Source organism: Panicum virgatum, chromosome 2K, assembly GCF_016808335.1.
Source record: "Panicum virgatum strain AP13 chromosome 2K, P.virgatum_v5, whole genome shotgun sequence".
Taxonomy (NCBI): domain Eukaryota; kingdom Viridiplantae; phylum Streptophyta; class Magnoliopsida; order Poales; family Poaceae; genus Panicum; species Panicum virgatum.
The window spans coordinates 8,321,021-8,348,843 of NC_053137.1; the positions used below are offsets into that span (position 1 = coordinate 8,321,021).

The following is a 27,823-nucleotide window of genomic DNA, read 5'->3' on the forward strand; positions in this document are numbered from 1 at the left end:
AGCATAATAATTGGCGTTTATATTGAAACCATGTTGCTAGTTTACTTTTGAAAGTAAACCATGGATTCTTGCTATGACGCTCTAGAGATGTCATAGCAGCGCTCAGAACAAGAGATAGGAACATGAGTGTTGTTAAAATCTACGCTACACCTAACTTTTTTTTCTAACAGATCATGTCCAAAAGCTGGAATCTATGGGCAAAGTACAAACTTTCACCTCTTGATTCTCGTATGTCCTTATGCGCTCATGCATGCTGCATTCAAATTTCAAAAAGGTGATCAATTATTCTTAAGTAAAACCGTCAGTGATAAACTGCATGTTCTATACATGTGTCTAACAGATTCCCTTATTAAGAAAATTTTTGTCTAACAGATGGTTCATATATACTAATTATCTGTCATAATATCACCAAAAGTAACATTTAATTTCGTGTAATATCACAAAAAGTAACACTCATCACTCCTATAAATACATGCACGCAATCCTACACCTTTGAGCACTTCTGAGGCGGCAGATCATCGAGATTGAGGATTAAATTCTGAAATAAATCTAGAAAAATACGAGCACCTGTGCGAGTCTAGAACTTGAATTCGGATGGGCATGTTCCATCGCAAGGAACCTTACTAGATGAGCTATGCTCATTTGCAAAATTAACCTCATCATTAGTGGCCGTACATAAACATATGGGTATGGCCGTATAGGAGTAGCATGTTGAATCGTGAACCGATAGCAATACAGTACTGCAGCCGCACATGACAATCGTCATGGTACCTGTCATAAACTCATATTGTTGTCATGGTGCTTGTCATATAGTTTTCTTTCAGAACTGGCTACAAACACATATGCTCACATGCAAGCATACAATTAACTATTTAGGAGTTAATTAAGTGCTCATATACTACTCCCAACAACCAAAAATAAATTATAGTTTTGAACATCCACATGATATAAATAATATTATTCCTAACAAATTCTAGAAGCCACTACTACAGAAAATGTTTGTAGGGCGGGTGAAACAACATTTTTAGGGGTGGATGGCGCACCCGCTTCTACTTTCCGCATCTAAAAATAGTTGTTTGCAGATACGTGTCACCTCCTCACCTTCCTGTGGAAACCGATTTTCAGGGGCACAACCGATTTTTATAGATATTTTCAGGGATGGGGGGGTTGAGATGCCCCTACAAATGAACTTTGCAGGGCCGGTAGCCGCACCTGAAAGTGGGTGCCATTTTCAGGGATAGGTGGGGGATGAAATGCCCCTGCAAAGTTTATTTGTAGGAGCAGCTCAACCCCTCACCTGTCCTTGAAAATGGTGCCCATTTGTAGGAGCAGTTACATTACTATAGTCAATAATTGCGCCCCATTTGTAAGAACGGCTAACATTTTGGTCCGTCTCTAAAAAAAATTTGGGGCGTTGCTATAAATTATTTTTTAGTAAGCGTAGAAAAATTTTATTACTAGGAAACTACTATTTTAGATAAATATACTTATATATCACTTAAATATCCAATCGCAACTCATAAATATAGTTTCTAACTGAAATTCAAACTATATGTAGTTAACTCGTAGCTAATCTAATACTATACACAACTTATCTATGATTTGGGGTGTACTAGTACCCAATTATTTCAATGCTTTAACCAATCACCAACTCAAAAACAAATACTTTAACCTTAATCTATGTACCTCTGTATTTTGTAGTTTGTAGGTGGAAATATGCTATATCCGAATCGGATTCCATTCGAATTCTACCCGTTTTCATCTTGAGTATTTTGGCCGGTGCGAGAAAGTCACCTCGCGCTAGCCACACACTGTAGCAGATCCGCCTAAATTAAACCGGCTTAAGTGCGCTAACTATCATCTTAATAAATAATCAAGTTACCACGCACTTAAAACGGTGTAATCCGGCAGTCCGTCGGGTAATTCCCGATTAAAATACTGTACTCCATGATCACATTTGCACTAGAAGACTCGCACGAAGACGAGTACAGGTGATACAAGCACACAGAGATCCTCAAATTAATTTACAACACGGGTTTTACATAAAGGTTTTGAATACACACTACAGAGTTCAACACAGCGGAAGTTAAAACAGAGTTCAACATACAAAATGTAAACTACGAACGACGATACAGGGCGAGCTCCACATCCTGCCCACCGATGTGATGCCAACATGCCCGAACTTCACAGGGAAGATGGGGCCCACTCAATGGTCCAACCCAGAGAAAGCGGTTGTCCTAACCAGGACGCACAGACCTCCTCGAAATCAGCGGGGACACAACCTGCTCAGAAGGGTTACAACAACAACCCTGAGTATACTAATACTCAGCAAGGCTTACCCGACTCTGGGTATACTTAGCCCATTACCTAGACATGCAAAAATTTTTGGATCTGTAGTTCTTTTGCGGAAAAGCTGCTAGCGGTGAATCCTTTCTTTCAATATTTTAGCTTCATTTAATATATCGAGTATTAACCAAATTCACTTAAGTATCTAGAGCACACATGGTGGGTCAGATTACTGTTCAGTAACACACAAATCAAACATTTCCATTCCATTCTCATTCCCCTGTATTTTGTAGCGACACTGCTCATCACGGCCCATCTTCATCGAGCTGAGCGTCAAGTACACATACACAGTATTACAGTAAACTGTTGCAGTAAACAAAAAGTTGCAGCGACAGTACCAGAGACACTGCTCATCACTACCCCTACCAGTACCAGAGACACTGCTCATCACGGCCCATCTTCGTCGAGCTGAGCGTCAAGTACACATACACAGTATTACAGTAAACTGTTGCAGTAAACAAAAAAGTTGCAGCGACAGAGATGCTACCCTTCCTCCGACTGTACACCATCTGATGACGAGCTCAACGCAGATAAGGCGGTTGCAGCCGGCACTAGTGATTTCACGAGCCGGCACAGTAGCAGTAGTGTCTTGATGAAATGCGTGCGTGTGAGGGATAGTGCGCGTGCGTGTGAGGGATAGTGCGCTCTGGCCTTGTTTGGTTTCAAAGCGCTACCTAGTGCTACAAAAGAATCTCGCATGCATGGTGTGCTAAATGAAGTCTATTTACAAAACCTTTTCAGAGATGGATGTAACTTTTCGCGATGAATCTAATGATGGTAATTAATTGATGATTTGCTACAGTGATGCTACAGTAACCATCCTCTAATCGCGCGGTCAAAAGGCTCATTAGATTCTTTAGGGTCACTAGCGCGGGGTTCTGGAATTGGTTTTGTAAGCTGACTTTATTTGACACCGTAATTAATGGTCAAAGTGGCACTATTCACTAGGGCTAGAATCCTAGCGCGCATCCAAACTTATGATTTCTCTCTCCGCCACGTCAGTTAAAGCCGGCTTTAAACTAGCCCGTTGGAGGAGGCCTGAGCAAATTGTTCCGAGTATTTCAATAATGTCACACGTGATCCAGGTGGAACCAGTCGCTATTATGCACATGCAAAGTAAAATATCTAAATTATTGCAGACATGTGTGGCCCGCCATTTTGGTTTTATGTTGCGTAAAATTACGACTTTCTATCACTGGGACGCCACATGTTACTGACGTTGTGGACCCACCCATCAGCTGTAGTCTCATGTGAGCAGCACCTTCCCTTTTCCAAGCATATACATTCATGCCACTGGGACTGACATACAGGTTCAGTGAGAAAGTTGTAGTTAATTGCAATCTAGTATCAAAATAGACGAAATTTCGTAAAATAACACGCCCAAGAGTTGTAGTTACGCACATCTACAACATATAGAAAAAAATTTAGATATAAAAACGTACTCTTGTTTATATTATTTTTTTGCAAAACATAGTACAGTCATGGCCTCTAATATTTAACCACACACGCTTGCATAGACTACCTCTACAATTAGTAAGCACTTCCCACAAAACTAATAAGTGGACTAATTTTGAAATTGATGAAGTCGCCATAACTAACAATCCTTACATCAAGAGTTTCTAAGAAGTAAGAAGACAGTTGATGTGATATTCTAATTTCTATATGAGGACCCAAACAAGGTTGAAGGAAGAACTTATAGATGAAGTTCAAAGCTTAGTCTTTTTCTTTTCTTTCTTACTTCTTCATTTCTTGTCTTTTGTGTTCTTCGATTGGAGGTTTGGAGTCTAAGTACTCGTATAAGCTTCCGGCTTTATGGCCAGATGTATTTTTTTTATGGTCGGAGACATTCATTTATGAATGTTCTAGATCGGATTTTTCTCTTAGTCTAAAAAATTAATCAAGCTGCTCGTCGATTCGCTTCTCCAGCCATGTGAAGATGAGCCAAATTGACGGGTACGTATCTGGGTACACCGACATAAATTTAAATTATTTTTAGGGTATATATAAACTAATTATGCTAGAATCGTCGTCGTCTCGATCGGTGCATAAAAATGGATTCGGTCCACCAGAGCACAGCACAGCACGCTCCGACTTCCAAGCACATGTCCTGACTCGGCCTAGCACGTAGAGACAAGTTGTAGCCGGCACATAAAACTTGGGCCCGCCCTGCAGGGAAGAAGATGCTTTGGTCACAGGCGTGTGGTGCCTAGCAGGCGGTTCCAAGACCACGGGATCCGATTCGTTATACAATATTGCTGGTTAAGAGGTAAACGTATCGGATATGGATAGATATTACTGATATTAAATTTATTTTCACATTTTAAATTGATTCGAATTCGAATACAGATAGATTCAGATAAAAGTCCGAATATGGATCACTTTGGTTACGAACATGAATAGATATGTCATATACGGAGTGAGCCAGACGCAAATAATGTCGAACACGAATATTTTTCCGGATATTGAGTAAAGTCAATATTTACATATGCATATCAGGTGTGTTGTAACATTCGAACACCCTACGAGTTCAAATTTTAACTAGATTATGTTTAACGAAGCGAATTAACAAACAGTTATATGATATTTCTGACTTATCAATATGGTAAGAGAGATTCCATTACACGATATTCTAACTTGCTACATAGCTTAGATTAAAGACTCTTAATTAATGATATTATAACTTATTATACTAATGATACTACTTGACAAGCACTCGAATCAATTCGTGCTGGATGTAAACTAAGTCCTGCTTGATTAACAAAATTAAATACAGATGTCATACCATATTTGGCACTCAATTACACAATATTGATATTCTAAATATTACATGCATAAATATGTAGGAGCGATCAAATTATTGCTAGAGTTAGAATTGCTATACTATATTGAGTTTTTATTAAAATGGAATAAATCTATTTATTGTCAGAGTTCGAGTTTAGTTCTTGAACTTGAGGAATAAATAAGATCTAGCTTCAATAGAGTATGTGGATGTTTTTACCGCAAGCCTACCTAAGGATACCCTAAGGTAGGAGATTATTTGGTGAGGGGTCGTACCAGCCTACCTAGGGATACCCTAAGGTAGGAGATTATTTGGTGAGGGATCGTTGTATCTGGAACTTGACGATAAAAGCAAGAACACAAGACACGGATTTAGATAGATTTGGGCCGCATTATACGTAATACCCTACGGTTTGTGTGCTGGTTTGTATTGCCTTAGATATGGATTGGATTGGTTCTACCAATTTAGGTACCCCTACCCTCCTTTATATACTCCAGGGGATGAGAAACTAGCCGGTTACAAGGTAGAAGTTAGGATTACAGGGTAGAGTCCTATTAGTTACAGAGGAATGCTAGCAGGAGTCCGATTCGTCTTTCCTTGCCGGTAGCTTGTGGGTACTCGAGATCTATCTCTGAGAGAGTACGAATCTAGATAGATTGTATTTTTAGAGAAATTTTGCTAAAAAAATATATTATCTAATTTGATTGAATTAGTTATAAATTTAAGAGATTAAATAAGATTTTTTTATTAATCCAACTGAGTACCAATAGATATATTATGTTTCTAGAATCTTTTTGATAAATTTTATATTGTTATACTTTGAAAAGAATTAATTATAAATTTTTAAAAGTTAAATCAGAATTTCTATTAATATATATATTTAATATAGTACAACTATCCAAATTTAATATCCTACCCAACTGTCTGGATATCCGACCGATATTATCCTTTTCATATTTGAATCCGATATTTCGAACAAAGTATTGAATCCATATTTGATAAAAAAAAGTTCAGATATCCGAAAATAATATCCGACTCTTTTAGTGAGTCAGTTGGAAAATATTCATACCATTTTCATCCCTATTGCTGACCATCAAAAACCATGCGCTGGCAGAGGATTCTCTACACTGCTCTGCCACATGTGGAAAAAAAAATCAAAACTGGATTGTGAGCTTAACTTAATCATGGACATGGTAGGATGTGAATTACCTTGAACAATTATTAGAATTACTTTTGATCACAGGTCCGCCAACGTGGAACATTGTTCAACCTTATCCCGTGGACTTAGGATGAGCCGGTTACGGAGGAATCAGCAATCAGGCACTGCACGCCTATGACCAAGAGCGTCTTCTTCCCTGCAGAGCGGGCGCAAGTTTTATGTGTCGGCTACGACTTGTCTCTGCGTGCTGGACCGAGTCAGGACATGTGCTTGGAAGTCAAGAGTGTGCTCTGCTCCGGTGGACCGAACCCCAAGTGACCGAATGAGATTTTTCAAGACACGCCGGCCGTGTACTTGTTACCTCACTTGGGTTTGAAGACTATTAGTACATGCAGGTGTTTCAAGATTGCTCACTAATTAAGCTTGAATTATTGGATTGTACGTGCTAATAATAAACTGCTACACCATGTGTAACAACGAAGCCCATAGGGCGTAAAAGAATTATGAAATACGAATCTAATGCTTATACAGAGAATAAAAAATACTTGTGATTTCATAAACTGCTGGTCATCAAAATGTACACGGTTTGACTTTTTAAAAGCAAAATGAACTTAGTGTTTCTGAACAAAGGGAATAGTATAAAGTATTGCTCTTTGGGATCGAGGCCTGGAGTTTTCGTATTCCACGTTCCCTTCTAAAATTAGAGTTTACTTAGTTATTTCTCTTTATTTTTTTTAAATGCCGTATTAAGTTTGCCCTAAATTACATTTGTCCAACTTTGATTAAGTTTATTAAAAAAATAACAACATCTACACTACCGAATAATGTCCGCACTATCAAAATATATTCCATATCACTGTGATGTATGTATTTTACAATGAAATGAAGACAGTGAGGTCAAATACCGTATCACTGGGAAGCGACCTGCAATAATAGAGGAGTGGTTAAAGGATGGCCAGGCTAGCTGTTGATTTGTTTTAGCACAAATTTTGTAGGTAAAAGTTGATTGGTCAAAGAAGTATGTTACAATGTGCTATGGCATTTCTACTACGTAAGGATGTACTCTCTCCATTCCAAATTATAGGTTGTTTGACTTTTTGACCTCAATTTTGACCACTCGTCTCATTCAAAAATCTATGTAAAATATCACTTATTTTGTTGTGTCTTACTTTATCAATATAAGTTTTTCAAGAATAACTTAAATTTGACTATATTTTCATAATTTTTTAAATAAGACATGTGGTCAAACTTGGAGTTAAAAAGTCAAACGGCTTATAATTTGAACGTAGGGAATAAATAGGTATCCAATAGTGTTTTCTAATTCAGATGGTTAATTGCAATGGTACGCCATTGCAGTTTTTTTCTAAATTAATTATAGTTCATTTTATTAACTTAATGGATCGATCCAGTGACTTACAATAGTTATAACTTACATCCATTTCTAATCGTTGGGAAGGGCTTTTTTTTCCCCCAAAACGGCTTCATTGGTGAAGCTAAAAAATGAAGCTTCATCCAGCTTCTAGTTTATTTTTTTAACTCAACTTACAAAATGACTCCACTCTACATTTTCTCGATTTGCGTAAAATAGCTGAAGCCAGAAGCCGAAGCTTATCCTAGCACATAATCTCGCGAGATGCAGCTTCCCACGAACCATCCTGGTTTTCTTGCCTTCTCATCCCTGTCCTTCTCGTTCTCCCCTTCTACTACTATTCCCCCTTCCTTCGGTTAATCGCTCGCTGATGACGTCACTCGCCATCCGCGGGGCCTATATTAAGCGGCCTCTCCCTGCTTCCCCTCCACGCCTCCCTCCCTCTTCTTCTTCCTCCATCTCCCACCCCAGCGCGGCGTCCCCATCGAGAGCGAGCTACACGAGCTAGCAGCTAGCTTGCAACAACCGCAGCAGCTAGCTAATCAGAGCTGTAACCAAAGTGATCGTACACCGAGCTGCTGCATTCTTGCACGCTAGCTAGCTAGCTAGACCCGCCCGTCCTCCAACAATGGCGCTCCAGTCATCGACTCCCTCCGTGTTCCGCGCGGTCCCGGCCACCGCCCACGCCTCCTGCCGCCGGCAGTTCCAGGTGCGCGCGAGCGCGGCGGCCCAGAGCGCCGGCGGCAGCAGCAGCGTCGGCGCCGACGGGAAGATGGTGGTCCCCAAGGACAAGGAGCCGATCAAGCCGAGTTCGGCCCCGTGGAAGGTGGACTTCTCTGGCGAGAAGCCGGCGACGCCGCTGCTGGACAAGGTGAGCCACCCGGTGCACATGAAGAACCTCGCCACCCCGGAGCTGGAGCAGCTGGCGGCGGAGCTCCGCGCGGAGATCGTGCACACGGTGTCCCAGACCGGCGGCCACCTGAGCTCCAGCCTCGGCGTGGTGGAGCTCGCCGTGGCGCTCCACCACGTGTTCGACACCCCCGAGGACAAGATCATCTGGGACGTCGGCCACCAGGCGTACCCGCACAAGATCCTCACCGGGCGGCGCTCCCGGATGCACACCATCCGGCAGACCTCCGGGCTGGCGGGCTTCCCCAAGCGCGACGAGAGCGCGCACGACGCGTTCGGCGCCGGCCACAGCTCCACCAGCATCTCGGCGGGGCTGGGCATGGCGGTGGCGCGCGACCTCCTGGGGCGCAAGAACCACGTCATCTCCGTCATCGGCGACGGCGCCATGACCGCCGGGCAGGCCTACGAGGCCATGAACAACTCGGGCTACCTCGACACCAACATGATCGTCGTCCTCAACGACAACAAGCAGGTGTCCCTCCCCACCGCCACGCTCGACGGGCCGGCCACGCCCGTCGGCGCGCTCAGCCGCGCGCTCACCAAGATCCAGTCCAGCACCAAGTTCCGCCGCCTCCGCGAGGCCGCCAAGTCCGTCACCCGGCAGATCGGCGGGCCGGCGCACGAGGTCGCCGCCAAGGTCGACGAGTACGCGCGCGGCATGATCAGCGCCTCGGGCTCCTCCCTCTTCGAGGAGCTCGGCCTCTACTACATCGGCCCCGTCGACGGCCACAACGTCGAGGACCTCGTCGCCATCTTCGAGAAGGTCAAGTCGATGCCGGCGCCGGGACCCGTGCTCATCCACATCGTCACGGAGAAGGGCAAGGGGTACCCGCCGGCGGAGGCGGCGGCGGACCGGATGCACGGCGTCGTCCGCTTCGACCCTTCGACGGGGAAGCAGTTCAAGTCCAAGGCCCCGACGCTGTCCTACACGCAGTACTTCGCCGAGGCGCTGATCCGGGAGGCGGAGGCCGACGCCAAGGTGGTGGGCATCCACGCCGCCATGGGCGGCGGCACGGGGCTCAACTACTTCCAGAAGCGCTTCCCGGAGCGGTGCTTCGACGTGGGCATCGCGGAGCAGCACGCCGTGACGTTCGCGGCGGGGCTCGCCGCCGAGGGGCTCAAGCCCTTCTGCGCCATCTACTCCTCCTTCCTCCAGCGCGGCTACGACCAGGTGGTGCACGACGTCGACCTCCAGAAGCTCCCGGTGAGGTTCGCCATGGACAGGGCCGGGCTCGTCGGCGCCGACGGGCCCACGCACTGCGGCGCCTTCGACGTCGCCTACATGGCGTGCCTCCCCAACATGGTGGTCATGGCGCCCGCCGACGAGGCCGAGCTCATGCACATGGTCGCCACCGCCGCCGCCATCGACGACCGCCCCAGCTGCTTCCGCTTCCCGCGCGGCAACGGCATCGGCGCCGTGCTCCCGCCGGGGAACAAGGGAACGCAGCTCGAGGTCGGCAAGGGCCGGGTGCTCGTCGGCGGCACCCGGGTGGCGCTGCTCGGCTACGGCACCATGGTGCAGGCCTGCCTCAAGGCCGCCGAGGCGCTCAAGGAGCACGACGTGTACGTGACCGTGGCCGACGCCCGCTTCTGCAAGCCGCTCGACACGGAGCTCGTCAGGGACCTCGCCGCCGAGCACGAGGTGCTCATCACCGCCGAGGAGGGCTCCATCGGCGGCTTCGGCTCCCACGTCGCGCACTACCTCAGCCTCGCCGGCCTCCTCGACGGCAACCTCAAAGTAAGAAGCAGTCCACATCATTATTCGTCATTTTCAGTCGTTCAAATTCAGACGAAACTCAAAAATTCAATTTTATATATTCGATAGCTTATTAAGATTTCTCATCACGAAGAACTGGTTGGCGCATGAAACTCAATATTTATTTTTTTTATGCGATAGCCGCTTACTATTGATAAGGATATGTATTATTAGAGCATCTCCAGCAGTTTGGCAAATCGAGTTGTCATCTTTGATTTTTGGCAAAAACGTTAAAAATACTCCTCCAACAGTTTGGCAAAAGACTTGGCAATTTTTGGCAACTTGGGAAAAACCAGCCTCCAGCGCCTAAATATATGCGCGCGGCGCACGGTTGGCATCGTGGTTTCTAGTGAAGTGGGAGGGTGAAAAAAGAAATAAATAACAGAGAAGGGTTCCTGATTTAAGTTTTCAAGAGGTGGAAGGGCATAAATATAATTTTGTTTCTCTCTCATGGTTCCTGATGTAAGTTAGATCTAGATTTGGCAAGTGAATTATTTCAAACTGTTGGAGATAAGCTCTTTTTTATTTGACATATTTTTTTAGAAGTTGGCAAAACACAAGATATGCCAAGTAAAATATGGCAAACTCTTGGAGATGCTCTTATCGTGTCAACTGGCGCAACGCAAATCATTATAGTTAACAAGAGTATACATACATTATTGTGTATAGATTGCTATGTGCTAACCATTCATGTTCTTGTGTTGTCTGCAGCTGAGATCCATGTTCCTGCCGGACCGGTACATCGACCACGGCGCACCGCAGGACCAGATCGAAGAGGCGGGGCTGACGCCGCGGCACATCGCCGCCACCGTGCTGTCGCTGCTGGGGAGGCCATTGGAGGCAATGCAGCTCAAGTGAACGACGACGACCACCATTGTTCAGTTTCTTTCTTCATGACTTGGACACACACACACCATCACCAACAGTTAAATAAAATTAAAGCAAGTAGAAATGAGTTCAAATGTGGACGTCCTCATGCCGGTGGCTGCTACCTCCTCCATCTACCTGACCTACACACATCACATGGATCTGTCTCAAGGCTAGTAGTCCTAGATAGAAGATGCCATGGCAAGGCCATGCCCCATGTGTGTACGTGATCCTTGGCATGTTGCAATGCTTCGTTCCAAACGCAAGAGGATAAGGGGGTGGTGAAACCGTCAAACGAGGGCATCGCTATGCTTTGATTCCTGGAGCAGTGAGCTGGGTTGCCACCCTCGCTGCCAGCTGCTGATCTTTGTCAGTGACACAGGCATGCATGGCCCCACATGCCAGCTGATCTTGCTACTGTTGTTTTTTTCTTCTTCTTTTTGTATAGGATGCATGCATGAGATGACAAGCATATGTAAACAACTCAAAAACAATGTAATTGTTCGTGTTCAGCGCTCTACATGTACCTATACACTTATATGTAAACAAAGAAAAAAAATGTGTGAGTTGCTGTCTCTGCTGACAAAAACGGATGAGCACTCGCTTGTCTGGTGAGAAAGAGTCATTGCCATGTGAGTTGTGATCTCCTCCCGTTGGGTTTTGTCCTGGTGCTATCCTGGAGGCCATGGAATCATGCCAGTGGAGGGCGTAGCATCTGGGAGTGTGTCGTTGAGTGAAGTCTCAGCAGGATATTCCCAGGTGACTGGTTTTTCTATATGATCTTGTCTGGACTCTCCAGTAATTGCAAAGTAAGTCCCAGTAGTGAAGAGATTCTCTATCCTAATGAAGCCATGGTCACTGGTTTTTCTATATGATCTTGTCTGGAGACTCCAGTAATTGCAAAGTAAGTTCCAGTAGTGCAGAGATTCTCTATCCGATCCTAATGAAGCCATGGCCGCAATCTGCAGATAAAGTTTTCTGGACAGGTTTCTGATGTATTGGATGAGTGAGGATTTTGCTACAGTACTCCGAAGTAACCGTGCGCCATCCATTTAGTTCGATCTAGATAAATATTATCCAATATTACCTCACTACTCCAGTCTCCCCATCACCGCTGGTTTGAAATGGGTATCACCGCCGGTTTAGGGGGCGTTCGATTTAAATCGATGGTGATAGGGGGCAACCGTTGGTGATGAGTAGTCACCAATGCCAGTTTGTGGATGGATCCGTTGGTGATGGTGACATCAACACTGCCGGTTGAAGACACGAACCGGCGGTGATGAGCACTCATCACCAACCGTTTGATCGGCGGTGAAGACTTTTTTCTCATAAAAATATATTCCTATAATAATATTGCACCATTTATATATACAACATATACAAATATAATTGTAGCAACAAAATTCGACCATATGAGCTCATAAGTCGTGATTAAACAAAAGAGTCCATACATCAAGATTGAAACAAAGAGTCCATACATCGAGATTAAAACAAAGACTCCATACACCAAATATAATACAATGTTTGATAAAAAACGATATGATCTATGCACTACACCTAGATTATGCTGTACTCGACTCCTGGCTTCACAACGTAGTCCACAAGCCATCTAGCTAGTTGCTTTTGAAGTGCTACTAGCTCGGCTAAGAGCAATTCAGAAGTATTCAACTCAATGTTCTGTAAAATTACGAGACATAATAACATGATATTAGACAAGTTAGGTAATTCAAGACACAAGAACATACATATCTTAATATGAAACCATTTCATACGAACCAGTTCAGTGCGCGCCTTTATGATCACCGGTGTAGTGCATGTAGTGCATTACATAGAACCTGCAGTGATCGTTGCCCAAGGCTACTTGAGTATGTATTTAGCCTCACGTACAGTGAAGTCTTTCCAAAAGGGTCTATGGTTTTTAGCCTCATATATTAAGCCTCATTACACATCAAGAATGGCGAGGTTTCACGAGAATTTTGGCAAAATCTGGCCGCAACAATAGATAGAGAGGTGTGGCTGTCGGGTTGGAGAAGAAAGGTGATGGGAGAAGAAGGGGTTGTGGTTTTATACTGTATGGCCTCATCACCAACGGATCCAGCCAAAAGCCGGCGGTGATGAGCCACTACATCCAACAACTATGGAAATGGCGGTGATGAGGCATCGCCGCCAGTTCGTTTCGAACTGGTGATAGCCTGTTTGCAATAGCTGGTTCTCTAGTAGTGGGCCTCCTTTATAGGAGGTAATAGGAGGAGCATATATTTATATATTAATTTTGAGAAATAAAAAAATAAAATATCTTGAATTTAGATCTATTAGGAAAAATGGATTGGAATTAGCCTAACGTGTTAATGTGATGGTCTGTTGGACATTTAACGTGTTGGATCTGATAAACCAGAACGTGACGGCATCCACATGCATGCTTGTGTTATTTCTTTTAACGTGACATCTACTCTTTTACGTGATACATATCTTACATTTTTGTTGTAATATTTTTTAATTTTACATATATAGAGGTGTGCAATATGCATACATGATTACGATCATGTTTACTCCAACGTGACTTGTATGCAACGTTCTCATTCTGATCAAAGCGTAATGTTTTCAATTTTTATCTGCATAAACAATAGCGATCTGAAGGTGCGTGACAACCTTGGGAAAAACATGTGTGTACCATATCATTGTTACGTGACAATTGTTTTGGACGAAGACACACATGATTTATTTCTTTTTGAAACATTCGATAGAATCGATCTATCATATTATGTTTCAAGCCTACAGCAAGATTAGATAACTCGATCACGTGACATGTTTGGGAAACGGGAACAAAATGGGTTTCCCAACCAGGACAAATTAAGAGTTCTGTAGTAGTGAAATAACGAGATGACTCTTCTCAACTGGTTAGGTCCAGAGGTATACTAAATACATTTCCGTGCCCAATCCATGGAATGCATGGATTCATGGAAGTTCCATTTCTTCACATAATTAACAGTGTAGCGGTCACATGTAAGGATGTTCATGTCCCGCATATGCCTATTTTTGTCAAGTCCGCAAGCATGGCCGCAAGCAATGGTAGTACTCCCTCTGTCCCATAATATAAGCATTTTTTGATTTGGTCAAAGTCAAATTTATTCAACTTTGATCATCAATATTTTTATGAATGAATTATTTTAAATATAAATATTTATATATTATGATAATTGCTTTCCTAACAAATCTAGTAATATTATTTTATCTTATAAATCTTTATAAATTAATTATTATTTATAGTCAAAATTGAACAAGTTTGACTTTGACTGAACCTAGAAATGCTTATATTATGGAACAGAGGGAGGACATGTGTTCTGTCAGAAACGGTACTCTCAGCTCGTGAGATTTAGGCTCGACTGCTGAGCGGACAGTCAATCAAATGACAATAACGTTTCAGTAAACATTACAAGAGAAAAGGATCTACACATTTTAGCATACATGATGATTTAATGATGTTTTTTTTAATGGTGGGTTATAAATACCATGGACTTGAATGAAAATTGGAGGCCCATCCAGTGCTCCCTTTGCCTTTTGCATTAGTGAGTGTGAATCTGAAACGTCAGGCACAGGCGAGAAAATTCAAATGACAATGATAGCTATAGTAGTTCAGTAAACTACAGTATTCGAATTCATACATGAAGTACAAGAACAAAAGAATCACTTCACAAAAAAAAATATCCGGGTCATTGTTCCAGACTTCCAGTACACACCACGTGGAAGGAAATCTTCAGAAAGAAAGAAGCACGTGACATGGAAATGTTTGGTAAGAAGTTAAAAACAAATTCGCGCAAATATAGAGCCACCTTGGTCGGAAGCCAACACTGAAACATTTCTAAGGCGATCTAGGAAATATTACGCTTCGATTACGTCTGAACAGCCTGATTGTTTCATGTAAATTATACTAAAAACCACACGTTTAAGCGATTATTAGCGGCGTAAACTTTCTGAGGCTGTAGCTGCAGACTTTGACAATTCACGGGAAAGGGGACAAAAAGAAGGAACATGAAGTCACCATTCCATAGCATGAGTTCCTTAATGATCTGACTTTTGAATTAAGGCGCCTTCGTTCTTTGCATACATGGAGCTGTCATGGGGGGCCTGAGAGTTTGAAACGCACTGACCAGCAACCACTGGCCAGGACTACTTTTCAAGCACCGTGAGTGTAGAAAAAACTCACATGCTTTGAATTCATGTACACATTCTGAAAAACATGGGAGGAAATCCTGCCAGCCATATAGGTAGCATTCATCTGCATCTGCTTACTACTACTGTTAGCCGAATTCGCCATTCGTTGACGAAGGCGGCAAGGAAGATTCAGAAACATCTCAAGCTGCACGGCAGATGATCAGTACCATGAGGGGCACTTGGCGATTCCATGCAAAATTAAAGTTCTTTCTGACGTCATGGCTTGGAGTGAGAGAGATACAGAGTGCGCCCAGGCTAGCTCTGACGATTAAGTCATTCAGAACCATTCAGTTAAAATAACTGAATAGCTATATATATTAGAGATGAAGTGGTTTAGAGTTGAGACTATTGACTATTGACTTGAGCATTGGAGCATTCCTCAACACCACATGGGGACCGTCGTCAAAGCATTTCGATGAACAAGTTCCGGTGGCGACAAATCCGAGCTGGCAAACCGAAAGCGAAGTAGGAAGGTACTGATAGATAGCAGTAACTGGTCCTAGTACGCCACAGCATGACAGTAACGTCTACTGTACTGAATCGGTAGTGTTTCCATGCACATGTTGTAGAGAGCAAACTTTCAGAAGCAGAAGGAGCACGTGTTTTGAAAAAAAAACGGTGAAATGTTTGTGAGAAAACAGAGCAAAACTTGAATTGAATGAGGTTATTGCGGTATTTTAGGATAATCGGGTAGGAAATGTTTTTGAAAAAAATGATCCTTAGCCAATACCACGAAATACAGCCCTTTACGAACAGGAATTTTAGCCTGAAGATGGCATGTGTAAACCAGAAACAGTAGTCCTTCTTCATCATGATTAAAATGGAATGGGCCGTCTTAATCAACATGCGGTGGACGACACAAATCACCCCCGCTGTGGGCCGGACACATTAGGTCTGGGCCTTCAAGGATGGCCGAACAAAATGGGCTTATTTTTCTGTGGCCTCTGACTTTGAAATGGCTAGAGAAATGTGTCATGTTCCTTTATTTGTCCTGGCTCCGCAATTGAACAATGCCTATTTTTGTTTCTTTGATTTGATCCGGCATTGTTACCTCTTCAAAATGTGGTGTTGAGGATGGAATAGAAACTGCAAGAACAGTCTAAAATTCTAAACAAATTGTACAAGTTTATTGATCAGGTCACATCAGACCATTATCTATTTCTACTGTCTGTAGGAGTATGTGCCACTACTAGAGGGAGAAAGATAGCAGCAGGCTGATCTCCTAATTAGCAGGTTGATCTCCTACCACTGATCTTGGCTGCCATTGATCAAACCCATTCCCGTGTGCATCTTGTTCATCCTCCTCCTCCTCTTCCATGCCCTTGTACCTGTACCATTTCGCGCACGCGAGGAACACGAAGAAGTTGACGGCGCCGACGAAGCCAATGACAAAGTAGAAGTAATCGAGCTTCCCCCTGTTGAGGTCTTCGGCGAGCCACCCGTCGTCGCCGTCGCCGGAGCCGGCCGTCGCGCGGTGCACGACGCTGACGAGCAGCCCGCTGAGGTAGCTGGACAGCGCGAGGCCGCTGAAGAGGAGCGAGCCGGCGACGCTGCGCATGTTCTCCGGGAATTGCTTGTAGTAGAACTCCATCTGGCTCACCTGGTTGAACGCCTCCGACAGGCCCAGCGCCGCCAGCTGCGGCACCAGCCAGAACGCCGACATCGGGGACACGCGGCTCTCAGCCATGGACCCGCCGCTCGCGGCGGCGCGCAGCTCCGCGAGCTCGCGCCGGCGCTGCTCCGCCATGCCGGCGATGAGCATGGCCACGACGGAGAGCGCCATGCCCACGCCCATGCGCTGGAGCAGCGTGATGCCCTCCTCGCGGCCGGTGAGCCTGCGCAGCCACGGCAGCATGAGGCGGTCGTAGATGGGGATCCACACGGTGAGCGCCACCATGGGGAAGACGGTGAACGACGCCGGCGGCACCTCGACGCCGCCGACGCGCCGGTCCGACTGCGCCGCCTGCAGGATGACGTAGGTGTTGGTCTGCGCGAACGCGACGTAGTAGACGATGCAGGTGGCCCAGACGGGGAGGATGCGGAGGACGCACTTGGCCTCCTCCACCTGCTGCAGGCTGCACAGCCGCCATGGGTCCCTGCTGGCGGCGCCGCCGCTGCCGGAGCCCTCAACCTCGCCCTTGGACTCCACCACGGCGGCCTTGTCGAGGAACCGGAACTGGTCGGTGTAGGGGAGCCGCGCCACGAGCGCGCTCGCATGGCGCGTCCGGAAGAGCGACGCGGCGGGGTCCGCCGGCGCCGGGGCGCGCCGCTTGCGGAACGCGGCGACGGCGACGCGGAGGACGCCGGCCAGGGGCACCCCCTCGGGCCGGACGCGGACGTAAAGCCCCGCGCCGGCGAAGAAGAGCGTGCAGGAGGCGAGCATGAGCGCGGCGGGGATGGCGAAGCCGATCCACCAGCTCACGTTGCTCTGCACGTAGATGATCCCCGTCGACGAGCCGCAGACGGCGATGGTCAGGGTGAAGTAGTACCAGTTGAAGAAGCTGTTGATGCCGCGGCGGCCGGACTCGGTGTGCGGGTTGAACTGGTCGGCGCCGAACGGCAGGCGCTGCACGGCCGGATGCCGCCGGCGCCCACCACGATGAACAGGAACGACAGCGCCAGTACCGCCAACTGCCCCCTCGTCGCGCCCGCGCACCGCCCGGCCGCGCCGGCGCACGGCGGCGGGTGCAGCGCCGGCACGCCGGCCGTCAGCGTGAGGATGATCATGCCCTGTCGTCGTCATCGAGAGACAGATAAAGCGAGCTGTCAGCGAACTGCAAATCATGTTCGTCGGCAGGCAACGCCGATGGCAGCGGAGGGCGCGCGGCGGGTGGCTTAATTACGATGAGCGTGGCGACGCAGCCGATGCACACGGTGGCGAAGCGGCCGAGGTAGAGGTCGGAGGCGAAGGCGCCGAAGACGGTGGCGAGGTTGGTGGTGCCGGCGAAGGCGTTGAGCGCGACGGCGGCGCGGACGTTGGTCATGTGGAAGACGGAGGTGAGGTACACCATCAGGTTCGCCGCCGTGCCGATGCTTCCCAGCTTCTCGAACGTCTCGTTGCCGATCACGAACGACATCGTCTTCCACCCCCGGTACCGGACCTCCCTCCCGGCGGCGTCGACCCGCGGCGGCGCGGCCGAGTCCAGCGAGTCGTAGTGGCCCGCGCCGCCGTCATCGTGGACCGCGAGGACGGTGTCGCCGGCGGGCGCGTCGGGGTGAACTGCACCGTCGCCGGGGACGGAGGGGCGCGCCATCGCCGCGGCGGGACACGTGGCGGCTATTGGCGGTGCTCGAATTTGTTGACCGTCCGGGGAGAGTGCGTCAAGGAATCTCGAGTGGTTTTGGCGGTTACTACTTCTCAGCGGCGGTGGGGTCGTCTGTCGCTGCAGGTGGGACCCGGACTGGGCCTTTCTGCCGGGATAAGCCGGGTACTTAGAGACTGACAGACTGACAGGTGGGGCTAACAAAAATGGACAACCGTTTGGGCTGCACGAGGGTTGCTGCCAACTGATGCAAGAACAATTCTGTAATTCTGTTCGGAAATGTTTCTGTATCGAACAATTTTTAAAGATAAATGGTAGCTAATTATGACACTATATGACAACATGTTCTAATTATTTTATGTTAGATTTTGTTAACTTAAACATACATTAAACGTGCAATGTACAGGTTTAAAAAATTGACTATTCATGTTAAATTTATTCTTAACAGAAGTCATTGTTTTTAACTTCTAAGGATATCACACATATGGCATAGATGAGCTCACAGTGTTCATTGATCAAATTCTTGTTCTTTTTAACAAAATCCTTATTCCAAACAAAAAAATTTAGTTGCACTACACTTATGGGCATGAAGTGAGTACACATAGCGAAAGGGAAGAGTGAAAGCAAAAACGAAACAGAGAGAACAGAACATAGGAAAGGAGAATAGAAATATCTATGCCTTTTTAAGCAGAAAAGATGAGTTTGGTGATGCCATTTTTAGCTTTTTTTATCAATGATGAGGTACGACAAAATTAGAAACAACCAAATTCTAGTGACCAATATTCATTAAACAGGCTCACCTACTCTGGGGACCACCACAACAATAATGATGGTTTTGCCGCCGGTAGGTACTTGTATCGACCGAATATTCCTTCTTCATCCGATGGGCACCGATTCTCTTTCTTACATCTTCTCGTGCTACTAATGTCAAATACAACCAACAACGCATCTGGCATTGCTGCACATGAGGCCATGAGCCATTGCGTTTAGGTTTGTTGCTAGCGGCCCTTTCTATATGGTGTTGCCCTCATCCATATCTGACTATTGCAATATGATACCCTACCTTTTGCGACTCGTAGAGCTTAAGATGGATTACTGATGGAGACAATCACCAACATGTTTCTAGGCATTGCTGATTTTTTATGATCTGAACATTGCTGATTTGCCTAGAAACTTCGTTGCGCCATTTTTTTGGAATTCAACCAAACAAGTGTCAAAATATTTGTTCTTACCCTAGTTTTGGCTTGAAAAATTTGGATCCCAACCAAACAGGCTCAAATAAAGAACTAAATGGACATGACAATTTTGAAGGTAGAGTAAGTCGGTACCATGACTAGACCAGTACGGCTCCTTCTGAAGGTCTCGCTTTGATCTGAGTTCCTTCTTCCTTGTGTATGGAATGGCAAGCCATAACTCAAAACTCACTTTGTAACACTGGATTTATATGGGTGTTTGGTGGAATGAATTTACGGCAAAGTTATTGAGTTCACGTCCTATAATGATGTATCAGTAGCAAATAGCAATAAATGTTTTTCCGATATCAAAGATTTGACAATCTTGATGGTTTTTACATGAAACTACTTTCAATTAAGTAGTGACCCGACCCTTAGGATTAGTGAGTAGTAGGTTTGTCATCTTCGAGGATTCCAACTTCAATTAAGCTATATTTTGCTTTCCAACAACGAAGATTTTATGGGAAGAAATGAAGCCAAGTAGAAAGCTATGGCAGCCAACATCCAAAGAACATAGCTTGAGGTAATCATGATAGAAGAACCAAGTATATACATCGATTTACATAGAGCGGCTGGAGCTAAGTTAACTGGATGACAATATTCTATTTGGATAAATATATATTAGCTATCATAAAAAATAAATAAACTTTCTCATAACTTTAATTCACGGGTTCTGATCCCAAGCAAATGCTGTGATCTTGCCTTGGGAGCTTCCACTTCTAATGCGAGCTATGTATTGCTTCACAGCATCATGGTTCACGTGAAAAATGAATTTCATGTTGCTTATCTGTAGGGCAAATAAATAAATAAATAAACAGCTTGGTAAGAGTTCAAAATGCTACGCATGTAACTTGCCAGTGACATAAGCAGGGGACTGGAATTAGCTGGAAACAGAGTACTCTAACCTAGTCTACTTGTCATTGCATTATTTGTGAATCACACTTAAAAATCTTATCCCAGTTCCAATTACTTTCATGTTCACATGAGTCATGACTATGAGCAAAACAATAGAGGAATGAAGAAAAGGCATTATAAACAGCAAACTTTGACTAATTTTAGCAAGTCACTAATTTACTACAGTTGAATAGCATCAGCTATTCAATATACTGAAAAGGAAAGCATGAGGTCTCTTTCTGGCTTTGGCTCATTTCTCCACTATTAGCATGCTTCTTATTGCCATATGCAGTTACATAAATAGGTGTACAGCATATCGTGTGTGATATGAACTAATGAACCATAAATGAAGCAATAGCTAGTAAAGTAGTATATCATCTTTAGTCAGCTAATCCAAAATAACTAGAATGCTTGAGTGCTTCAATCTTATGGTACAACAAAGCCGCAAAGGTTGATACAAATATGCATAATTAATTGATTTACAACTTCAAAGTCTTGCAGCTATATAACAAAAAGGGAGCCAGTACCTATAGTACTAAACAGGGTATGGATCTTTAGTGCACCACTGACATTTATCACCAAATGATGAATTGGTATGAAGAGGAAATTCCGAGCATAACTGCATAAGAAAGAAAAGATTGAAAGACCATACCTCAAGTAAAGAGTCTGAAATTAAGCTGATACGTTCGTTACATGGTACTTCTTTGCTATTCACAAAAATTGAAGGCTTCCCGATATTTTTTATGTAGAAAGTTCCACCATCATCCATCTTGATAACTGCCTGTACATCAAAATACAGGATTACAAAGAGAGGTGAGCAATAAGGGCAAGATAATAAACACACAAAGGGTTTGCAGTTAGCCCGAGCCAACTTAAAAAAGAAGGGAAGAAATCCTGAAAACATAACTAGATACTCCTTACAGCATCAAAGCTTCAATCAACCCAATATTTTAACTTTACAAAAGGCCCAATTACCTGTCGACGAGATATTTTATTTGTCTTTCCTTCCTTTCCCAAATCGATATCAACATGTACCTCTCCTGTTTCTCTCCCAAGAGTTACCTGCATTAGAAGAAGATCAAGCATACTTTTAAAGATAGCATCAACATAATAAAGAAGCGCATTTCAAAACATACCAACTGAAAAAAAAACTGCAGGGCGATGTTTAATCTTGCTACTTAAAGACTATTGCAGAATTCAACAGGCAGAAAATAATAACAACTAGGTGTGTTTGACAACCAACAATTAAGTGATGTCTCTGGACACAAATAACATTTGGAAACAAATAGAGATGCCTAAACACTTCAAGTTCCACAACAGAGAATACATCCATGGATAATTTATATTAATTATTCCCTTTGTACAAGAGTATGTAGCTCTGCCTATTTGGACATTGGCACATCTGTAATATGAACAAACAAGCTTGACTATGAATTCTAACAGTAATATAATAGAAGTCATACTATTAAGGAAAGTCCTCATAATAATTCTAATGATACTTTTACCTTGTGGCCAATCGAAAGTCCTCATAATATAATATTTATCTATCTGCAAGTTAAAGCTAAGGAAGTTTGGACAATCAAGATCCAAAATGTCTTGCAGTTTTTTTTTAAAATTTTAGGAGTATCATATTTACTGCTAAGAAATATAATGCTTAATACTACCTCAGGATCCCTTATGTAGCATTTCAAACGTTGGCCATAAAGAACGGCGAAAGCACCCTTAGACATGATAGATCTGTTCATATAAGAGCAAGCCCATTTCTCTAATCTTATCAAATCCTTCCTGCTTTCAGGATACTGAAACCTTGAAACTGATGATACAAATAGCCCAAATAAAAAGAATTGGTTTTAGTGTCCGTAAGAACATAACAGTAACAACAGGTCAACAGGACACATTAACTTTCAACAAAAATAGACTTTAGAATATCAGTGTCCCTTTACATTTACCTTCTGGTTGGATGAAATCAGATTCTTGATCCCACGGAATCAGGTCCTGATCAAGTATCTACAGTAAAGTTTTGAGAAATCAGAAGCTCCAAGGTATGCAAAACCATGTAAATTCAACCAAGAAAAGAACTATATGTACCAATGCTTCTAGGTCAAAATAGTTTGGAACACTATTCTCACTGTCATATCCTTCTGCTTGGCTCAAAGTTGAAACAGTTCCAATGGGATTATGAAATTCTGTATCTGGCAATGCATCAGACGATTCACAGCTTTTGATAGCAGTTTCACTGCCTATTTTGGGCTTATCAGAAAGAAGTTTACCATTCATTTGATCGGGGCCTTGAATTGACTTGTTCAAAGTCAAATTATGCAAATTATCACAATACTCATGTTTAACAAAACCAGAAGTTGTTTCTTCACCTCCATCAACAGAACGCCGAGCTGAAATACACATGTTTGCATTTTTACCACCAAATTCATCATGCAGGCCAGGTGGCTCATTTCCTAAAATGCTACCTTCATTAAGAGACACCATTGTGTTTTGCTCCAGGATGGCTGATTCCAGATTTATTGGTGGTGATGGTGATGAAGGTTGGGCAAGAACCAAGCACGCATCATCCTGAGAATCCTGGTCCATGGTGGAGGTGGGTTCCAAAGAGGACTGACTAGGTATATGATCATTGAAAGGGATTTCAAAATCTTCTGTGTTCAACATACACTCAGCATTATGTTCAGGATAAAGCACCGCCGATGAAGCAGGTATAATGACCACTCCAGAAACATCTGCCACATTTTGTTTCCTTTGGATCGGATCTATGTGGTTACCACAGTTGGTTGTGTCGAAGGTATGGGACCCGAAATCTTTCTGATTTGTGTCCCGTGCAGAATCTGAAAAGAGTTCGCCGCTGAGGAGCTCAAGGTCTTCTTTCTGACTGAAACCCTTTAGATGGGAGTGCATGAATCCACCACCTGACTCCGCTGCACAGCCTAAACCAGAATTAGGTATTACACTATCTAAAGTTGCCTGAAATGCAAGTCCATCACTGATCTTTGTTTCCATTTTCTTATCATCAGAAAGTAGGAGAGTTTTTGGTTCGATTATACGCGTATCAGTCAGCATATCAGGTGAATTAACACCCAGAACCATACTCCAAGTAGGAATGCTGGGCTCCAGAGAACACCACTTTTGACCAATTGCTTTAACTGATCCTGGCTCACGTAATCCTCCTGTGCTGTTCCCAGAAAATTGGCCACGCTTTTCTCCATCTTGATCTTGATCAATGCCCAGTACAGCATTTAATCCTTTAGCTCTATGGTCAAACTGATCACTAAGATCTGACCTATTATCTGTAGAGATTATACTGCTTCCACTGGTCTGAGAATTCTTCATGTCATCATATCCATATAACTGGTTTGCATCTGCATAGCCATGCAGGCTTTCATCCATTACCATGCTGCCATCAGAATGCTCTGTATGGAATGAGTATTGTTCATTGCCATTGGAATGTACATCTTTTCTCACAGAATAGTGTCCACCCATAAACCCATAATCACTCACAGCAGTTACTGGTGGATCAACTTTGTGAACCAAATGATTGCCTCCACATACACAACCACCACCATCAGTAGAATTACATGAGCAGAGTGCAATAACATAACCAAAATCGGCAGACGAACATGGTTCATGGCAAACTCTCTTTCTTATTGCATAATACTGATTCTTTACACTATCCATTTTCCGCTTGCACAGGGAAAAGCATTTTTTCTTTGAATTGAAAAGCTTCACTGTTTTAGCAGGATCGGAGACTGAAAGCTCCATCTCATACTTGGCCATACGAGCAGATGCTTGTGCTGAGGTCTCTGAGTCATATAGCAATGAATACCAGCGATCCTGCAATTCTTGAAGGTTGAACTTATGAGAGAAGCATACAGCTCCTTTAGCCAATGATTCCAACGAGGCACCAGCCTACAAGAATAACACAGAAGCAGTTAACACTTAACAGTGTACAAAAAATGATAGACTCTTGTAAAGTAAAATAAACGTAACCCTCACAATAAAGAATTTTCAAAATATGGATAATTTAAATAATCAATTACTTCACCCAATATAGAATGACAACTGCAATATATCAGTACCACTGTTACTATTCTTGGCCCTAACATATCAAATGTACAAATCGGTCCACATGCAAAAATAAAGTATGATGTAGTGTATATCGAGTATGTCCTACATTTGAATTTGTAGTCCATGTTTAATTGTCCACAATAGAGGTGTGTTAATAGTAATTTGCTTTTGAAATTTGTTTACTTATTCATTTACCTAGGTCAACTTCTTATCCAAGCCAAGACCACAAAACCAACAACACAGAATGAAAAGTTGGAAACATAAAGGTAATCAAGGGATAGGAATGTTCAATCCTGGAACTCCAAATGACCAACAATGTCACCCTAAAATTAGTGCTCATTTGCTTTCACTCGTGCAATCCTAACACAGTGACACTGCTTTGTTGTACGCTTGTACTGGTTATGGCCATACATAAAAGCACAAGGTTTTAGAACTACTTTTGCTAGATATGGCAGCGAGTCTCCACAGTCCAAATGCAATGCATGTCAAGTCATCGAAATAATGAAATGAAACAAAATCGTTTTTCTTTACATGAGTTACCACTTATCACAGTGCCCACTCATGGCATGAGGAACAGCACCAATAATGACACAATGTGGTAACCATGATATTGGCAAGATTGCCCTGGAGGAAAAAAAAATATTGGCAAGATGGCTAATAGATTGCGCACTATTTTGTGCAAGCTTCCCGTGAGAGGAGCTTACTGCATAATAAATAGACAATGAAAATGAAAGCATTCAAACCATTGGTTCACATATGTTAACAGCAAGGAATTATGTAGAACTGCAATTCTTTACTTGTGTAATACATAAATGTAAAATCCAACACACAAAATATGGCTTTAATAGCACCAGTAGCAGTTGACTAGATGCTACAGAAATGGCTCGGCACAGATCACCAAAGGGTGAGACTGGACACGTGCTAATAACTAGAGATAAGAAGTGAAGTAGAAAAAAAATTAATGTAACAAGTTAAGTAACAGAACACTTCCTAAAAAACAGAATAGTAATAACTTCTCAAGCTTGTGGCATATCTAGGTAGTACGGTAGTTACTAAATGCAACTCGAACAGAATAGTTCTTTTACAAATAACCTTGGTACACTAAACAGATCCAGAAAATTGCAAGACAACAAAAAAGTGCCATCAAAAAGCAGTGGAACAAACACATGCTATCAGTACAAGTCAACTGTTGCATCAAACTGAGTCGAATCTTATTACCAAATTCTCCAATAGATCCTAAAATTTAAAGGCTGTGTGTATTGACTGCAATGTATTGTATCAAAATCCACACCCCTATATTGAAAGAGATCGAACCGTGACCGCACAACGAGTCCATACACTACACGAATGGAACTGTTCAGGAAGTGCCAATGGGCAGTGACAAATGACAGCAAAACATTGCAAGCAAAGCAACACCAACGTAGCAGAAGAAATAACAGACTAGCATTATACATGGTGCACTGTCACATTGCTTAACAAGGTCTCCTACCCTCTACAACGATGTCCATTGACGAGTCACTCGGCCCATTAACTATGCTGAGTAACAGGGATCAAACATTCAAACCTGACTTGAGCAAGCCAACCATGAGGAGAATTACTCAAATCACAAACAGCAAGTAAACTGAATCATCAAACTTAATCAGGTAAGGCAGCGAGTTTGAGCGTTCCAGGTCCTCAAGTCTAGCGTACTATAACAGTAGCTAAAACACTCTCCTCAATAGGCTACAGGTAGGGAGCACGATAGCATCCTCAATTCTATTTCCGCCGAGCGATTAGCTCCTCCAAAACCGCACGCACGACGGACCAGCACCGACCCCCACCAACCAACCGAACCCCAAAATTCACAGCAATTCCAACCGGGCCGAGCCGTGAATCGAACGCGACGGAGGCGACGAGCCAAGCCCAGCGCCATGCTGCGGCCGGCCCGGGAGGGAAGCGGGACGAAGAGCGACGGAATTCCGCGCCTGCGGCGCGAGGCGCGGCGGACGGAGCGTTCGGGGGGGAGTTGCTGGGGGTACGGGAGGGGAAGGCTCGGGTCGGGTCGAGCGGCGTGATGAATTACCTCGACGGCGTTCTTCAGGAGGACGTCGTCCTCGGCGGTCCACTCCGCCGCGGCCGAGACGGTCCCCATGGCGGCCCCCGCCCGCCGCCGGCCTTCAGGATTCCGGGAATGCGGCCGCAGCCGCGCGGCGTGGTGGTGGTTTCGTTGGGCTCTTCGGGGAGAGAGCGAGGAGGAAGAGAAGAGAGAGACGGCAGTGGCGGTGCGGAAGGGAAGCAGGTGCTGCTGCTGGCAGCTGGCCTGCTGGCTGCTGCCTATGGCGAATCGGGCGGTGCGGGGGCGACAGCTCATCAGCGCTTCCCACGCGCACCGCACGCCACTGGGGCCCACAGCTGCTGACAGCGCCGCACCCGCAGCAGAGCAGCTTCCTTTCCAAGAAAGAAGCCCGGAGCTCCCCTCTGCTCAAAGAGGAGAAGCCCACCTAAGAGCTAACCCAGATTGGGCCCAGATTTCCTAGAACCCCTCCGTCTCTTTTAGCCCACCTTTGGAAGAATGTTGCGGCCCGGCCTGACGCAGAGGTCTTCTCCTGTCCATTTTGTTGGCCAATGGACATCGGCCGTTCAGGTCCGCCTAGAGGCCGCCCTTTCTAGAGGCAAATGGACCAGCTAACCAATGCAACTCTTTTCGGCCCGCTTTTTTATGCAAGATTGTCCTTCTAAAGTACTTTTTATGTTCTAAATTGTAGTTCATTTGATTTTTTTTAACTGTTCATCTTATTCAAAAAAATTTGTACAAACATGATCAAATTTATGTCATTGTTTAAGAACTTGTATTAATAAAGCAAATCAAAACAGAAAAAGTGACGTGCCCAGGCACGGTCGCGAAAAAAAAACAGAAAAAATAATATTTTGTATAAATTTTTGAATAAGATGTGTGATCAAATTTGACGTAAAAAAGACAAACG

The 27,823-nt window shown here is 44.4% G+C and overlaps 2 protein-coding genes and 1 pseudogene across 3 annotated transcripts; 1 reads left to right on the forward strand and 2 right to left on the reverse strand.

Annotated features, from left to right (window-relative positions):
• Window positions 1-8,072: 8,072 nt before the first annotated feature.
• On the forward strand, window positions 8,073-11,760 carry LOC120664857 (probable 1-deoxy-D-xylulose-5-phosphate synthase 2, chloroplastic). The gene is made up of 2 exons (XM_039944212.1): window positions 8,073-10,300; window positions 11,030-11,760. The coding sequence occupies exons 1-2, from the start codon at window positions 8,282-8,284 to the stop codon at window positions 11,174-11,176; spliced, it is 2,166 nt and encodes a 721-aa protein (XP_039800146.1). The 5' UTR covers window positions 8,073-8,281; the 3' UTR covers window positions 11,177-11,760.
• A 4,826-nt stretch (window positions 11,761-16,586) lies between these two features.
• On the reverse strand, window positions 16,587-18,884 carry LOC120695881 (annotated as a pseudogene).
• Window positions 18,885-20,383: 1,499 nt separating this feature from the next.
• Window positions 20,384-27,132, reverse strand: LOC120664862. Of its 2 annotated transcripts, XM_039944227.1 has the most exons (7): window positions 26,923-27,127; window positions 22,875-24,701; window positions 22,736-22,793; window positions 22,451-22,599; window positions 21,762-21,848; window positions 21,439-21,567; window positions 20,384-20,679 (listed from the first exon to the last, which is right to left on the reverse strand). In XM_039944227.1, the coding sequence occupies exons 1-7, from the start codon at window positions 26,989-26,991 to the stop codon at window positions 20,557-20,559; spliced, it is 2,442 nt and encodes an 813-aa protein (XP_039800161.1). In that variant the 5' UTR covers window positions 26,992-27,127; the 3' UTR covers window positions 20,384-20,556. The 2 variants fall into 2 exon arrangements, 1 of the variants encoding a protein (XP_039800161.1); XR_005671042.1 differs by lacking the exon at window positions 22,451-22,599 and having other exon boundaries at window positions 26,923-27,132.
• Between the last annotated feature and the right edge of the window lie 691 nt (window positions 27,133-27,823).